The sequence below is a fragment of the Podarcis muralis genome, chromosome 7 (assembly GCF_964188315.1).
Source record: "Podarcis muralis chromosome 7, rPodMur119.hap1.1, whole genome shotgun sequence".
Classification (NCBI taxonomy): domain Eukaryota; kingdom Metazoa; phylum Chordata; class Lepidosauria; order Squamata; family Lacertidae; genus Podarcis; species Podarcis muralis.
The window spans coordinates 77,332,233-77,349,887 of NC_135661.1; the positions used below are offsets into that span (position 1 = coordinate 77,332,233).

At 45.1% G+C, this 17,655-nt stretch overlaps 1 protein-coding gene across 4 annotated transcripts in view; it reads right to left on the reverse strand.

Annotated features, from left to right (window-relative positions):
* Window positions 1-8,952: 8,952 nt before the first annotated feature.
* LOC114603453 (phospholipase A2 inhibitor 25 kDa subunit-like) overlaps window positions 8,953-17,655 on the reverse strand; it is a 42,908-nt gene continuing 34,205 nt past the window's right edge. The window contains exons 1-5 of one of the 4 annotated variants that reach the window (XM_028742469.2): window positions 16,059-16,216; window positions 13,848-13,949; window positions 12,703-12,852; window positions 10,932-11,081; window positions 8,953-9,732 (exon numbers count right to left, since the gene is read on the reverse strand). In XM_028742469.2, the coding sequence (XP_028598302.2) occupies window positions 9,518-9,732; window positions 10,932-11,081; window positions 12,703-12,852; window positions 13,848-13,949; window positions 16,059-16,194 (753 nt within the window). In that variant the 5' untranslated portion in view covers window positions 16,195-16,216 and the 3' untranslated portion in view covers window positions 8,953-9,517. Of the gene's footprint in view, window positions 9,733-10,931; window positions 11,082-12,702; window positions 12,853-13,847; window positions 13,953-16,058; window positions 16,217-17,655 lie in introns of those variants that run through there. The other 3 variants (XM_077932577.1, XM_077932578.1, XM_077932579.1) reach the window with 3 other exon arrangements.

The window sequence follows — 17,655 nt, forward strand, 5'->3', positions numbered from 1 at the left end:
AAGTATCTGCATTTGAAATATTGACTTGTTCCAAACATTTGCTAATTTGTATATCTTCTTTGCTATGGGCAGGCTAGGAAAACTCAGCGGTAGCCAATGTGTTGCTCTCCAGATCTGGTTGGACTCCTATTCCACTCAGCTCCAGCCAGAGTGGCCACTGGTCAGAGATGATGGGAGTTATAGTCCCACATCAGGAGAGCGACAGATTAGCCAGCAATTGACATGGAAATGGGTGCTAAAATTCTACTCGGTTCTGCTAGATTTCCAGAAGTGAAATTGTGTGAACGATAGCATAAAATGTGAAAGTTATCAGGTAATCAAACGTCAGGAAAATGGAATAAAGAGCTGTCTGAATGCAGCCTACCCTATTGTACGGACACATCATAGTAGACACACTTGCGCTCTCAGCCGTGGCAGTTTAATGTCCCTGTGGGGTGGCACCTTGCATCCTGCGTGAAGCATCAAGGACACTGCAAGACATTTGCTCTGGCCCCTAGCCGTGGCCCTGAGAGCAAGCACAGAAAGAGGGAAGAAACACCTCATCTCAGATCCATTTTCAGATTTTAGATAAAGATACAGTGGTACCTCGGGTTACGTACGCTTCAGGTTACAGACTCCGCTAACCCAGAAATAGTGCTTCAGGTTAAGAACTTTGCTTCAGGATGAGAACAGAAATCGTGCACTGGTAGCACGGCAGCAGCAGGAGGCCCCATTAACTAAAGTGGTGCTTCAGGTTAAGAACAGTTTCAGGTTAAGAATGGACCTCCGGAACGAATTAAGTACTTAACCCAAGGTACCACTGTAGTCACCCATTCTCCAGTCATTCCCCTTTGGGCTTCTGTCACAATCCTCAAACATTTCATCAAAGGAGCAACCACCCAACCTTGCTTTGAATTTGCTTTAGGCAAAAAATGCTTTGTACCTTTTGTGTTGTGCATTAAGAACATAAGAACAATGTGGGACTAGACCAACAGCCCACCTGGTCCAGCATCCTGTTCTCACAGGCATCACACCAACACTTGTGGGAAACCTGCAAGCAGAAACTAAGCACAAGAGAACTCTCCCCTACTCTGGTTCCCAGTGCTGCATGCCACCCAGGAGTGTTGGCTTGGCCCCACAAGCGTGGGTGCCTAGGGCTGTGGGTGCCATGCAGCACCAAAATTTGTGGGTGCCCGGCCCCTTCATGGGGAATTTTGTGGGGGGTTGGGCAACCAGGTCCCCAGGGAGTGGACCCCTATGATACCACCCCAATCTCCTAGCGGTTCGAGATTCCTGTGGTTCCAGGCGCTTACCCAGGGTTCATGTTTCCTGTGGAATAATGGGCAGCAGAGACGGTGGTGTCTTTATGATATTTGGGTTCTTTTTTGCACATATATACAACCTGAGCCTACGATGGAGGGAGTCATAGCACTAACACGCCAAGAGGGTCTTGCTTCTCCCATTGCCACAGCCTTTGTGTCAAAGAGAAACTAGGCATGGCTTTGTCTCTCTGGCTTCCCAGCCTGCAACTTTGCTTCCAGCTTCTAGCTCTCACACAACTCTCTCTGCTCTTTGTCTTTCTAACTACCAGCAAGTCAAGGGAGGGGGACCTAACCATTTGTCGCCTGACACAGAGCTACTTCCTTTCTTACTTTAGGAGCCCATGACCTCAAGCTAGGCAGGTTGTTCCAGGAATTGAATATGTGCTGGATCCAGGAATTAGGAGGCTCAGGCATCCAACCTGCCAATGTTCAGCTTCAATGTGTCATCGCTGTGAGCATATTCACACATTCACACACACCGAGAGAAGGGAAGTGGGATCATTCCTGCTAGCTGTATGCTTGCGAAACATGGACCACTTATAAATGCTGCCTCCAACTCCTTGAAAGATTCCATCAACGATGTCCCCAAAAGATTTAACAGATAACTTGGGAAGACGGGTGAATTAATGCCACTGTACAGGAAGAAGCAAAGATCACCAGCGTTGAAGCAAAGATTCTTCAACATCAACTGAATTGGTGTTGTTGTTCGGATGCCTGATTATTGTCTTCCAAAGCAACTACTCTATTCCCAACTTAAGAATGGTCACAGTAAAAAAAAGGAATTATAGGGACAGAACTACCCAAACTCTACAGAAATTGATTCATGTATTTTACCACAGCAGCAAGAATGTTGCTTGCCCCAAATGGAAAGAATAAGAATTCCCAGCAAAAGAAGAATGGATACAAAAACTTATGGAATATGCAGAAATGGCGAAACAAGATAACCAGAAAACAAAATAACAAACTTTTTATAAAAGAATGGAAATGATTTATTGAATATTTACAAACAAATTGTAAACAGATCAGGACACTGGCAGGATTAATGTAATAACCTGCAGTTTCATAAAAGTGTATAGTTAAAGTAGATGAATAAATGAACAAATTAAGGTAGGCAGCTGTGCTGGTCTGACGCAGTCAAAATATATTTAAAATAAACAAATTGTCCAGTAAGCTTTCATCTGAAGAAGTGTGCATGCGCATGAAAGCTTATACCAAGAACTAACTTAGTTGGTCTCTAAAGTGCTACTGGACAATTTTTTATTTTTGTGTGTATTTGAACAAATTAAGTTAATTTGGATATGCAGAAAATATTAAAAATAAATTTAGGTAATCACAGAAAGTGGGAGTAAGAAAGCCAAGTTTTAAAATGTTAAAATGACTGTAAAATTATTGAACTATATAAACCTGAAAATTATAATTTAAAAAATGGGAAGAATGGCTAGCATAATGTCGGTAGACGACAAAAGAAGTTTAAATATGCTCTCAAGGCAAATCATTAACCCTGCCTGCAGCATCAACATGTTCAGCCAATGATTAGAACAGGCTCTATGTACATAAAAAAGTAAAGGTAAAGGTACCCCTGCCCGTACTGGCCAGTCGTGTCCGACTCTAGGGTTGCGCGCTCATCTCGCTTAAGAGGCCGGGAGCCAGCGCTGTCCGAAGACACTTCCGGGTCACGTGGCCAGCGTGACGAAGCTGCAGCTGGCGAGCCAGCACCAGTGCAGCACACGGAAACGCCGTTTACCTTCCCGCTATAAAGTGGTACCTATTTATCTACTTGCACTTAAGGGTGCTTTTGAACTGCTAGGTGGGCAGGAGCTGGGACCGAACAACGGGAGCTCACCCCGCCGCGGGGATTCGAACCGCCGACCTTACGATCAGCAAGTCCTAGGCACTGAGGTTTTACCCACAGCGCCACCCGCGTCCCTAATTCTATGTACATATGACTGCATATTAGAAAGGTCTGCTTCTGATCACTCATGAGAACTAGAGAAACCTCTATTTGTATGCACCCAGCTTAACACCCAAAAGTCTGGGGAGCTGAAAGCACATACATCAAGTAAAGCTCGATGATAAGACTGCTGATTAATGGATCTCTGCAACCAGGAGTGACGGACGGATAAGTAAATCTTCTGATGAATTACCGTATTTTTCGCTCTATAACACACACCTGACCATAACACGCACATAGTTTTTAGAGGAGGAAAACAAGAAAAATATATTCTAAACGAAACAGTGGATGTATGATTTTTGTGGTTCATGCTCTGGCCACAGACATGTGATCTGACGGTGAGTTTGGGGTAGCCCAATGCAAAAATCCTGAGGATCCATGTGGATCCATGCTTTGTAACCACGTTTTTGTGCCATTGCAGTCCCATGAAACAGTGGGTGCACGTGTTTTTTGGTGCAGGCTGTAGCCGTGGATATGCTATGTGATCTGATGGTGAATTTGGGGTGACCTAGTGCAAAAATCCTGAGGATCCATGTGGATCCGTGCTTTGTAACCATGTCTTAAGTGGGCAGGGAAGGAAAAACACTCAAGGGACAAGGAGCACGCATGGGGGGTTGGAGAAGGATGCTGCTAATAGCAGGAGAGGCTCCTCTCCGGCTTTGCTCCTTTAGAACAAGCAGGCTCTTCGTCTCTCCCTCCTCCCCGGCAAGGAAACCATGATAGTAACCACTCTGAGACAAATCAAGAAAAATTGCGACCAACACTCTCCCCCAACAAGCGCAGTGAGGTCAAAACACACACACACACACACACACACACACACCAGAGAGAGAGAGAGAGAGAGAGAGAGAGAGAGAGAGAGAGAGAGAGAGAGAACTGGCCCTAAAGTCGCAGGGCGCTGGAAGTCGCAGGGGCGCTGGGGGAGTGAACAGGAAGCAAGAGGAGAAGGAGCCCTCACACACAGAGAGACACACAGAGTGTCAATTCTAAAGTCGCAGGGGCGCAGGGAGAGTGAACAGAAGCAAGAGAAGGAGAAGGAGCCCTCTCTCACACACAGAGACACACAGAGTGTCAATTCTAAAGTCGCAGGGGCGCAGGGAGAGTGAACAGAAGCAAGAGAAGGAGAAGGAGCCCTCTCTCACACACAGAGACACACAGAGTGTCAATTCTAAAGTCGCAGGGGCGCAGGGAGAGTGAACAGAAGCAAGAGAAGGAGAAGGAGCCCTCTCTCTCACACACAGACACACAGAGTGTCAATTCTAAAGTCGGAGGAGAGCGCAGGGGCGCTGGGAGAGTGAACAGAAGCAAGAGAAGGAGAAGGAGCCCTCTCTCACACACACACAGACACACAGAGTGTCAATTCTAAAGTCGCAGGGGCGCAGGGAGAGTGAACAGAAGCAAGAGAAGGAGAAGGAGCCCTCTCTCTCACACACAGACACACAGAGTGTCAATTCTAAAGTCGGAGGAGAGCGCAGGGGCGCTGGGAGAGTGAACGGGAAGCAGGAGGAGGAGAACGATAGCTCAAGCACACACACACACACACACACAGCCCCTACAGTGGCTAATCCAAAATCGGGCAGCAAAAAACTGCAGGCAGGGACAGAGAGCACCGCTCTGCTTCTCTCCCTCCTCCCGGCTAGGCTGGCTGAAAAGCTTTGCTGCTACTTAGCAGCTCAGTGGGGAGGAGAGAGGGACATAGAGGACGGGGTTGTTTTAACGCAGCCAACTCCCGCTCTGCTTCTCTCCCTCCTCCCCGGCTCCGCTAGCTGACAGGAGCCGCTTACACCCGCTTTGCTGTTTTAAAGCGAGCCACGGACTGCTCACAACTGCAGCAGATTCCCCGCCATCTGTAGGCATTCGCTCCATAACACGCACAGACATTTCCCCTTACTTTCTAGGAGGAAAAATCTGCGTGTTATGGAGCGAAATTTACGGTACCACAAGGAGACTGTATGTTTGGAACGAAGGGGGGGTGGAGGAAAAAACTCTTTTTTTCTCTGCATGATGTGACATTAATAACCCTTCACCCCAGATAGAAACAAGATCGTTGCGTTTTTATGAATCACAGGCAGGATTTTAAGAACTATGTGGGATGGATTAAAACAGGAAAGATGACTGGAGAATGGTGAGAAAAGAGGAAAATTCTTATGACGCAGTTAAAATATGGCGCCTCACTAAGACAGGCTTGTCGGAGGAAGAAGGACTGGGGGAGGAGAATCAGGACTGTTCGAATGAGAAGGAATGTTGGAATGCAAGTTTGACCTGACAGAGCCCCCAGACTCATTTGATCTGATTTATTTGAAAAATAAAGGACAGATCGGAGACTAATCTTGTGTATGGAAGCGTTGTACAGAGGCTGTCCCTGACCGATATGATTTTTGGAAGAGTACAAAAATCCACATAGAATGCCAGCTTTCAACCTGCTTGTGAAAATCATCAGAGATCACAAAGAAAGGAATTTATGATAACAACAAGAAAAGAAAGGAAGTAATAAAGGACTATCCGGATCAAACTGGACAGAACTGTCTAATGAAAGCAGTAAGATAAGTGATGCTGTTTTGGACTCGAGCGGAGCTTGATGTATGGGTACCCCCAACAAAATTTAAAATTTGGCTGTATAATTTGGAATTAATGTGATGTGATAATGTGATGTGATTGGCCTGTTAATAAAAATTATTTTTTAAAAAAACGATAGAGTTGCAATCCTGTTCCCACTGTACACAATCAGCCCCGCCCACCCCCCAGGTTTTGAAGGTGAGAACATGACGGCTGTTAGGGTTGCCATATGTCCAGAATTTCCCTGACACAGCTGGCAGGATGTTGTCGGAAACTGTCCAGGCAGAAATCGGCTAAACGTCCAGAGAAATCTGGCCAGGGAAAACACCTATTATCTGACATGATTATGAGATCAGCAGTTTGCTCTTCCAGCTTCTACTTATCAGTCCACAGCAGAGCTGGCCATCCAAGTCTTGCTGAAATCCAATCGCTATCAGCCCCAGCCAGCTTGAAACAGTAAGGAATTGTGGGAGGTGTAGTTCAGCAAAATCAAGCGGGGGCAGCATAGGGTCCCCATCCCTGTCTATAGTTACTGAGCTGGTGTTTCTCTCTCTCTCCCTCCACTTGAATTTATTGCAGGGTTGGGAAACTAGATAAGGAGAATGGGCCAACTTTATTGATGAGTGGGTGGGTGTCCTGCCAAATGATAAATCAGCTGATGTCCCCATGAGGTCCCCATGATGTCTGGTGATCCATTTTTGCCCACATGGTATAAATTCAAACATGGAAGGCAAAGGCGCAGCATTTGCAAAAGCTGATTGGTGTTTTGCAGGTTTCTGAGTTTATGGATTCCTCAGTTATCACCTTGCAGGCCTCAAAATCTTGGCAGGTTTTAAAAGTGAGAAAGTTGGAGTCCTGCTTATTTTCCATCCCCCAGCTGCTCTGTCTCTTTAGATTCCAAACTTGGAGCCCTTAGCTCCTCCCATAAACACACACACACACACACACACACACACACACAGTGCTTCTATCTTGTCCGGGTTCAACCTCAATCCCTTGACCACCATCCATCCTCCAGCCACCTCCATGCACTCAGCCAGGACATTCACTGCCCTCGCTGGTGCCTACTATGAAGGGACCCGATACTTCTCAATCTGCTACTGTTCACCAGCTGGGCTCCACACACTGGTTTATGTCCTTGAGCTCTGCTCATGCCTCTTGCCTGACAAAATGGAGATGAGGATAGGAGCCTAGGCATGGTTGAAATGGTAGTGAGGCTTGCTTCTGATTTTGGGTTTTAGTTTCTTCATTTGTTTTAATTGAGGTTCATCTCTTTTATATAGAGAATAATCCTGGACACACATAAGGAGTGTTGCTTTGCCCCAGACTGGCCAAATCAGTTTTTGAATCAATACAAAGAAAGGCACATTAGGAAGAAACACGACAATCTTCTCTGTAGGCTCACCAGCGCCACCCCACCCAGCCATGCCAGAACCCTCTGACTGGGACCTCCCCTTAGTGCTAAAGCCTTCTTAAAACTCTTATTGACTGCCATCTGGAAGAAACAAATAGAACCGTTTTTGGACTGAATATTCTTTATTTTTATTTTTTAAAAATAATATTTATTAAATTTTCTATTTTAACATTCCAATCAAATCACATCATATATTCCAAATTATACAAATTATTCAATAATTAAACATTCCAAATATTATGCCAAATTATAATTTTGGGGGGGAGACTTCTCCATGCTTTGAGGTCAGAGGGGATCTGATCGTCTCATACTTCTACTGCTTCTCATATTCATTTCCAATGGTTCCCATAAGTCATTCTGATGTTAATCCATCATTATTTTCACAGCCTCTGAGTTCTTCCAACAAGCAAGATAAATCAAACAACATGTTTCTGTGTGGTTTTATATCCAGGATTCCCCTATATAGGTTCACAGCACCTCTTCACAGGCTGGTATTTCTGCCAAATCAGTCCAAGAATCCTCCCATTACATGCAAATACAGATGTCCAGTCTATTCTGTCCAGATAAAAATCCAATCAAGGCATCTGCCCTATACTTTTTCCAAACCAGTTGTCATTCAAACGTTAGCCTTTCCAGGGAAGGGTTTTAGTTAAAAATACAAGCACAGAATATTGAAGACACACCTCTCCCATGACTATACACTTTAACAACAAACTGGTCTGCACTTCCATCCATAATGGCAGCCTATTAAGACTGCGTCATAAATCCCGAGCAGTCATCCCAAGTTCTTCGGCGTCTCTCCAGCTGTTAATGAGATCTTGCTTCTATGCCAATATCATGAATCAAACCAGGAAATCTTTTTCCAACAAGCCAAAAGTCAAAATCCTTAGTTTTTTGTTTAAAATAATTGTTGTCTCCACACAATTGATGATTGCTAAACCCACATTATATCAATAAATACCAAACTTTTCAATCTCACTTGCTTCATAGTTAATCAAGTAGCCAAACCAGAAGGGATTTTGCAGAGTAACATAGTAAAACAAAGCATAATGAAAACAATAAGGCTCACCCTCCCCTTTCCGTTCCATCATACCTCCACGCAAATAATAGTCCTTCTTCCAATCAAATCCTTTTTTAGCACCTCAGTGGCTGGCAATTAGCAGAATATTTCCCCCCTCCTCACTCAGAGCATGTCCATAATTTAAATCCAATTTTTCATCTTAAGAAATGGATGTTTGTCGCTCACGGAGACAGCTTTGGAGAGTTGCCAAGAAACGCACTGTGCTATGCATCCAGCGCCCCCCGGCCCCTCATTCCTTCCAAATTTGGGGCCAGGTATTGGGTGAAATTTGGATGAGACTGCCCCCCTAAACCTGGGGGGGGGGTAGGCTGATTACTCCCATCTCAGCCTCTAATTACCAGTGTAAGTGAGCTGCAATGGAATTTCAGCCATCTTGGTGGCGACAAGCCAGAAGTCATTGATTATTCTATATTGGGCCTGCAATCTTTCATTCAGAAAACAGACGGGAACCCTGGGGGGGGGGGGAAACCTGGAGGAGGATAGGGAGGCATTGTGGTCCCCAAATTGGGATGAGGAAGGAATTCAATTTTGTCTACATATTAATGAGAAACTAACTCATTTGCACTTCCCAGATCAATACGCAAGCTAAAACTCAGCCTTCAAATTTCACATTTCTCAGAATTTTGCAATGTAGTTCATAAACCAAACGGTGTATACAAAAATGCATTTATGTGGAGAAAGTGCCAAAAGTGCATATTTTGGTGATAATATCATATACAGTGGTATCTCGGGTTACAGACGCTTCAGGTTACAGACTCCGCTAACCCAGAAATAGTACCTCGGGTTAAGAACTTTGCTTCAGGATGAGAACAGAAATTGTGCCGCGGCAGCGGGAGGCCCCATTAGCTAAAGTGGTACCTCAGGTTAAGAACAGTTTCAGGTTAAGAACGGACCTCCGGAACGAATTAAGTTCTTAACCCGAGGTACCACTGTATACAAATGCATTATATTAGGGAGAAATGCTAGCAAAACTCTATACTGGTTAAACTGCAATCACAAATTTTCTTTATTAGGAGAAATTTATGCTAAAATGTGGATTGATTTTCAATAGCTTTTTTAAAAAAAATGCAGATTGCTGTAGTATTGTGGAGAAAAGAATTTAAGATTTTTTAAAATGAGAAACTTAAGAGCACTGAACTTGACAGATTTGTCCACTCGGGTGCCCAAAAGCACAAGGCATGGATCCTACAAGTTGCCTGGCATGTAAAGAGAGCTCAGGAGAGAAACTTCATAAAGAGAATGCTGGAGATACTGGGTAGCAGGAGGAGGAAGGAACTCTTCCCCAGGATATGGTTGGTGCTGGAGGATTTAGCATTCTCACAGGTTGCCATGGTCACTGCGTAGCTGGTTCCATTAATGAGCACATTTTTGTCCTTGAATTCACATACGTTTCTTGTTCCACAACCCTTCAGGACAAAAGACTTAGCATCTGCAAGTAGACATGATTAATAGTCATTGACAGTCTTATCCTCCATGAATCTGTCCAATACTTTTTGAAAGCCATCCAAGATGGTGGCCATCATCACTACGTCTTATAAGACCGAACCCCATCATTTAACTATGCACTAGGTGAAGAATGCTTATTTGTTTGTTTGTTTATAAATTTTATTTATAAATCTCAAAAAATAAAATACAACTAGTCAAACATTTTCCAATATGCATTCCCTTGGTAATCAACTTCCCTTCCACCCTTCCTTGGTTTCTTCAAATTATCTTTTGCTGCTGCATATTGTAATTATTCTATACCTTCTTTCCTCCACCTTATTATCTGAATAACTTTTACTGCTAAGCTTACTCCAAACCTGCTAGCATTTTAACATGTTTAAAATATTTTTTTAAAAATAATCTACAAACATTTCCCAATCCTCCTTGAAGGCTGTCTCATCTTGTTCTCTAATTTTACTAGTTAAAATTGCTAATTCAGCATATTCCATCAATTTCAACTGCCACTCCTCTTTCATATGTACAGCATCCTCCCACCTTTTTGGAGCATCTAGTACAGTATGTGCAGTGGTCACATACAGAAACAAATTCCTTTGATTCTTTGGTACATCTGGTCCAAATATTGCTAGAAGAAAAGCTTCTGGTCTTTTTGGGAGAGTCCTCTTAAATTTTTTTCCCATCTCATTGCGTATCCTCTCCCAAAATCCTTTAGCTGCTCTACAATAGAAATGTGCCTTCTATTCCTTTACATGTACCTAATTCTGACTCATACAAGACTTCCTTATTTGGCCAATCTGAACGTTCCAACATTTAGCTTGATAATCTCATCTCAAGGTTCTACTCATTTGAAAATGACTTATGTGAAGGAGCCCAGATTCAACCCCTCAGCCAAGACATTTTAGTGCACCAAAGGACAATGCACACAAGTCATTAGCACCTTATCATGGATACAATCCCTGCATGCTCTGGCACAGCACTTGTTCATTTCAATGATGTTTGCATCAGAGAACACCCTGGAAGATTGTTACTTGGGGTTCAGGGCAGCAGGTCTCTTGCTCTGCCACCTGAGGTGTCCATCTCATCTTGGCTCATGGTTGGTCCATCTCTGGATGCTCCAGAGGCAGCATTCCCCTCCCACGTGCTCCCTCTACCCCATGCAATCCCTCTTCCTCCCCTGCTAAGTACCTTTGTTAAGGCCATAGGTCCCTGTTACGCTGATGCAAGTATTTTCCGCATCTGTGCATAAGACTTTTCCACCTTTGCAGGGTTCCTGTGTCTCAGTGAAACATCCAGTTGAGCAAAACAACCCATTCTTTGTCGAAGAAGCTGGGGGAACTAGGAAGCAAAGAAGAGAGAAGCAAGTGCTGTGGGGATTTCTAAATAGGAATCTAAGAAGAGGCCTGATGGTTCCTTGAAAGGGCTGATTCACACACGCACGGGTAGCAGCCAGTGTCTTGGGGTGAAGCAACCCTCCTAAAGCTGGCATTTCTGCTGGCTACCTGTATGGAGGTCCACCAAGCACTCATGCAACTGCCCTGCCTGATCCATCACATCACAATGGCTGCTACTGGTGTGTGCTAGAAGTGAGATGGGAAACAGCAGTACATGGAGTACTTGCACATGATGGAGCAGGAAAAGGATGCAGGAGGTTGGAGTTGTGTGAATGCAACAGCGGGAGCCCTGAACTTGCTCACCAGTAGACCCACATCTTTCTGAACCCAACCTATTCCCTTCCAGGCAGGCCGCAGCAACACCATTGTTAGGAGGTCAGCTTCTCCCCACACAATCCTGTCCCACACTCAGAATTCCTTCTTCTCACACCAGGTGTGGGGAGACTTTGGCCCTCTGGATGTTGGTAAACTACCAACTCACAACATATTTTCCCATTGGCCATACTTGTTGGGGCTGAGGGAAGGTGCAGTTAAGCAACATCTGGAGTGCCAGTGGTTCCCCACACATGTCTAATAACACCTGCTTGTTATGGACACCATTCCCAAATTGAGGGGGTAATGGTGATGGCAACATGCAGGCACCCACAGCAGTGGCCGAGCTTCATGCTACGGAACCGGGGGCGGAGAGCAGGCGGGGGCATGACTGGTGTGCGCCCTGTGGGCGTGACTTGCATCTTGGGGGCGTAGCACCCAGTTCAGGGGGGCAGCCGTGATGGCACCCAACCAGGATCGTGGTGCCAGGAGCAGTGCGCTCCCCTGGCCCCCCTCTTCCTCTGCCAGTGACCCACAGAGACCTTTCCCCCACAAACACTTTATTTTGATGTTGTTTTCTTCTAACATTTTCTTTGTCAGAAAAATGAGGTCCAGAGATAACTTTCATCCCTCCCTTACATTAGGATGAGAACAGGTAGAGGGACTAAAACTTCATACACTTCATGCTATTCCTACCAATTTCAAATGCAAATTGTGTATGGACTCAGCTATATTAGTAAGGAAAGAGAGTTTCATATTCATTATAACACTGTGACACCAGGTGGCACCATAGAGCAGAAAACTTTTCTACATGATTTTACGTAGAGTTTTTTTCTTTCGTTATAACAATTTCTAATTTCTTTTTGCAATGTGTTCCTGAAACAATAACTTCATTTGTGGCGGATTTATCCTGCTTTCATTTGTTCAGTGATGTTTCCCAAGTTCTCATGCATCATTATCACTGGCTGGAGGGGCTGGCTATAGAGCAACAAAAGTGGGGAAAACATAAACCAATACATTTGTAGAATGAAAAATTAAGGGGGTTCCACGGGAAGTAATGGGATGCGCACTGATTGGAAATAAAGCCATGTGACTAGCCCAAAACATTTGCACACACAAACATGATTGAAATGATTGAGACCACCCCAATAGCATCATGAGTAGAAATCAACATGGGTGCACCAGGAAAATGACATCTGGAGGGACCCAGATTTGCAATTCTGTTGTCAGAGAGGGGGCAGATGATGACTTACCTCCCCATTTTAAGTTTGCATTGCAGTCAGCTGTAGTACAGCAAGCCGAGGTGTATCGCAGATATGCATTATCTCCTATGGTGACGGTGAAAGCATTGGCACAAGAATCATTTCCCCCACATGTATAGAATGTTGTACTAACCGCGACCCCTGTTTACCGGAAGAGGGAAAAGACAAACAACACGTCAAGAGACCCCCATCCCCCAGAATTCTTCTATATTGTCTCTACTCTGCCTTGTCCTTCCACCTTGGTTCCAAGTTCTCCCAAGGGAATATGGCTTCCCAGAGTATAAGAGCCTCTAGATCAGACCAGAACTCAGCATAATCATAGAAACATAGGAGCATCTGCTTTCAGTGACCAAGGTCCCAGGTTCAATCCCACCTTCTCAAGGTAGAGCTGGGGAAAAGGCTTCCTGTTTGGAACTTTAGAGAGCCTCTGTCAGTCAATGAGGACACTACTGAACTGGATAGACCAGCGGTCTGCCTCAGCGTAAAACAGCTTCTTACTGTATATTTCTGTCAACGCAACCAGTCATTACTTGTTACTAGGTGCATTGTAGTGTATTTTTAAGTAAAGGGATTTGTGCCATTGGCATGCATGTATAATACACAGCCCTGAGCCATCATTACCATCCAGCAGGTGGAACGAAAAACCAACTTAGGCATAACTGCCTCCCTAAATAGCACCCCTACTAGAGGCAAGACCAGTGGCATCGCGTGGGGGGACCAGAGAGGCAGTGGCCCCAGATGCAAAATTCTGCAGACAGGCTCCGGCTTCCTCAGGGATCCCCACCTTGCCTAAGCAAAGACAGCAACGCAGCCTCAGGGACTGGGTGTGGGTGGAGGGAGGCTAGCACAGTACGGCACAGCACTCTTCTTCACAAGCATCGGGGGAGCTGCCCACCAAGAGCTGAGTTGTGTGGGCAGGCAAGTGGTGTCGCAAGGCCCCATTTGGCTCCAATGAGGCATCGGCTGCTTGCCTGCCCCGGGTGCCAGCAACCCACGGCACACCACTGGGCAAGCCATCGACCCTGTCAATTGTCATGCTGATTCCTGATCATTCTCAAAGCCTCCAGGAGGAACCACATGATGCCAAATAGTTGCCAGGCTTCCCTGCCCCTCTCCTTCTCCCAACACTTCCTTACCAGTCAGTGCGTTCTCGTTCTTGATGGTCACACAGGCGTCTGTACCATTTGTACAATCTGTCGGAGCTTGGGTAGCATTATAGCCTTGTATACACTTCAAGGCTGCAGGAAGACGAGAGAAGGACATCATACAACTATGGGACTGAAGCACCCTCAGGCATTGAACAAAATGGGGAAAAGCCTATGTCCCATTCAGTGCATAATGCTGGCTGTGGGCAGCATATTCCCAAGAGTACACACCACAATGTGAAATGTGTCCTCGTTCAGACATTGGCTGCGTACACACCATGCATTTAAAGTGTACTTAAAGCACTTGACCTCCACCCAAAAACCTGGGAACTGTACTTCACCCCTCACAGAACAACAGTACCCAGAACCCTAGACGAATTGCAGTTCCCGTGATTCTTTGGTGGAAACAAGGTGACTTACATGTGTGGCATTATAATGTACAAATTTTAATAGAAACTTTTATAAAGTAAGGTGCTTATCCAGCCAAAATGCCATCTTTTCAGTGATCTACTACAAGCCTTCCGAAACATGGCTGCCCACAAGAATTATTCATGGGGATGTAGAGGAAAGAAAACACTGAAAGCAGGGTAGCACAACAGTTTCTCACACCCTCCCCCAGAGAGAGAGAGAGAGAGAGAGAGAGAGAGAGAGAGAGAGAATGACTGTTCTTCTTGCCTAATATTCTTGGTTCTTGAAATGCTAGATTAGGGTTGCCACACGTCCGGAATTTCCTTAAAAGCCAGAAATGGCTCAACAACTTTTGTATCCAGATTTTCACTTTTTGAAATATGGCAACCCTACGCTAGACATATACTCTTTTTCCTCTTCTTTTTCAAGCATGGGAGGGACAGCCATGCCCCTCGCTGTTCTGTGGATGCCCTGGTCCAGGAAGGTTACACACAGGGCAGGAAGACATCACCCTTCTCCTAGATGTTTGTCTTGCGCACTTGGCTTTCAGAGGTATGGTGCCTCCGAAATCAGAAGGTTACATCTAGCATTTAAATTTTAGCTCACATGACTCAGAGCCGCTGAGGAGTCTCTCCTTCAGGGATTGATCTAATTTTGTTTTCATTCCATCTAAGGCGGTACCACCATCAAACCTTGTGGCAGTAAATTTTAAGAGGTGCTTATGAGTTGTTGTGCAAGAAGAAGCACTTCTTTTCTCAGACCTAAACTAGTTGTTAATAGTCTTAATTGGGTGCTGTGGCTGTGCAGCTCCAACCCAGCAGTGCACCAGCATGGAACTGGCTCTGCCATTAGGTAAACTGAGGCAATTGCCTCAGGCGGCAGAAGTCCCCAAGGCAGCAGCTTCACAGGTGCCCCACCTGCCCTGCCTCCTCCACCACTGGTGCAGAAGAAATGCTGACTCTGGTGGCAATAGATAGGTAGGTAGGTAGATGATAGATGATAGATAGATGATAGATAGATAGATAGATGATAGATAGATAGATAGATAGATAGATAGATGATAGATAGATGATAGATAGAGATGATAGATAGATGATAGATAGATGATAGATAGATAGATAGATAGATAGATAGATAGATAGATGATAGATAGATAGATAGATAGATAGATAGATAGATAGATAGATAGATGATAGATAGATGATAGAGTGCTTTTTTCTTTTTTAAAAAAGGTTTAGGTACTCTCATTTTGACTCAAAAAAAAAAGCACTGGACAGATAGATAGACAGACAGATAGAATAGATAGATCCATGCAAAATATGCCTCCCAATGCTAGTCCTACTGGACTTAACTGTCCAGGGGTCCTTTTCCATTACCCCTTTTACCTACTAAGAGTAGACCTTTTGAAGTTAGTGGACATGACTTAGGCTCATCCATTGCACTACCCCTACACACACACACACACACACACACAGTAGAACTTAGCTAAATACTGTATATTTCAGCCAACCTACCTTTAGAACTTACAGCAGGCTTAACAGATTACTACCAGTCTATGATTCTGTGATTCCCCATCACCAAATGCATCCACTCAAAAGCTAGCATGGGAGTCCAAATGCGGGGACTGATAAAAGATCAGTCTGTGGCAAGAACATTTTGAGCAAAGTTTTTAACCCCCCCTAGATTAGCATCAAACGATGGCCCAGTTGATATGTCATTCCATAGTACAGGTCTTTCATTGTGTCCCTAACAGCATAGTAGGAAAATGGATGTGATCAATGATAAATAACTTACGTGGATCCGCAGAAGCAACTAAGAGTGGTGAAAGAAGGCAGAGCACAAGGAGAGGCAACATGGTACCGTAAGGTAGGGCTAAGATCATTGCTGAGCTTGAGTGCTTCTTGCGCCCAGATTTATGTGCACAGGGCATTTTATGGATGGGGCTCCTATGTCAACATTGAATGACTTGCTCCAATGAACTGCAGTAAAAGGATTGCTGTGCTGTGTAAATACCTGTAAAGCAACTGGGTGCAGGTGTCTCTCTTATAGTGTTGGGCAGTGTCTACCTGGGGTTCAAGGACTTCCTGGAACAATCGGTAGATTCAGACAACAAATCTGATGGCAAACGTGATGCATTCCTACCTGTTTCGCATAAATCTTACATATTATGACTCATTCCATTTATTCCCCTGCTCCTCTATGGATTCTCAAGCAGGCAGGCAGGACCGCTCTTTTATTCTAACAACCACCCTGCAAGGTAGGTTAGGCTGAGAGGTAGTGTGTAGCCCAAAGTACATCACCCTGGCAGTTTCATGGTTGAGTGGTGATCTGAACCCAGGTCTTCCTAATCCCACCATACTGTTGGTTCTTGCTTGCTATGCAAAATCAAAGTACTGTATCTGCATTTGAAACATTGACGTGTCCCAAACATTTGCTAATTTGTATATCTTCTCTGCTATGGATAGGCTAGGAAAACTCAGCAGTAGCCAGTGTTGCTCTCCAGATCTGGTTAGACTCCAATTCCCTTCAGCTCCAGCCAACGTGGCCACTGGTCAGAGATGATGGGAGTTATAGTCCCACATCAGGAGAGCAACAGATTAGCCACCACTGCCACAAAGGTAGCATTTTTAGGTCATTGTCAGGCTTGAGGAATTCTCTCCCTCCCCCGGTGACTTCAAGAAGCAGGGAGGAAACGTGAAAGGTTTTTCTTACGATTTTATTCAGTCCTTATGGTGAGAGATAAAGAATCCAGACATCCCTCAATGATGGAATTGCTCACTCTGGTTCTTCCCCCAACCTTCTTTGACTTCTCTCCCATCAGCATCTGACCCTACGGTGGCCCCCGTGGTCAAATGTCTCTTTGTCTGTTGCTCTTACACTCTTAACAAACGTCAAGTTCTTGAGGATGGCGGCTCATCTATGCTGTCTAAAGATGTGTCAGCTGGCTGCACACCTCCCCCCCTCCTTCTCCTAACACCTCGTAACTCAGCTGCGTGCCTGTCTCTGATCTGTTATCTCCCTCAGAGTTCTGCTGTAATTCAATACTGTCTCTCTTCTCTGGAAGTTACAAGAGAAGGGGTGTGTACATGATCTCCACCATTCCTGTTCCTCTTCAGTCCAGTCCCTGTATGTCACAAACATCCAAGACCTGGCAATGATGGTTCCTGGTGTGTTTCCCTGGAAAAGTATTCTACAGTCAGGAAGCCACCACTGGAAAAAGCCTGTTCTCATGCTGCCATCCTGCACACCTCCCTCAGAGGTGGCCTAGAGAGAAGGGGCTTGTGCGCTGGGCCCAGGGGTAACCCGAGTAACCGCAGTCCAGGTACGGTCCCGAATCCAAGGGTTCCGCAAGGAGTCAGTCCGACAGGGCCAAGGCAGGACACGAGGCAGG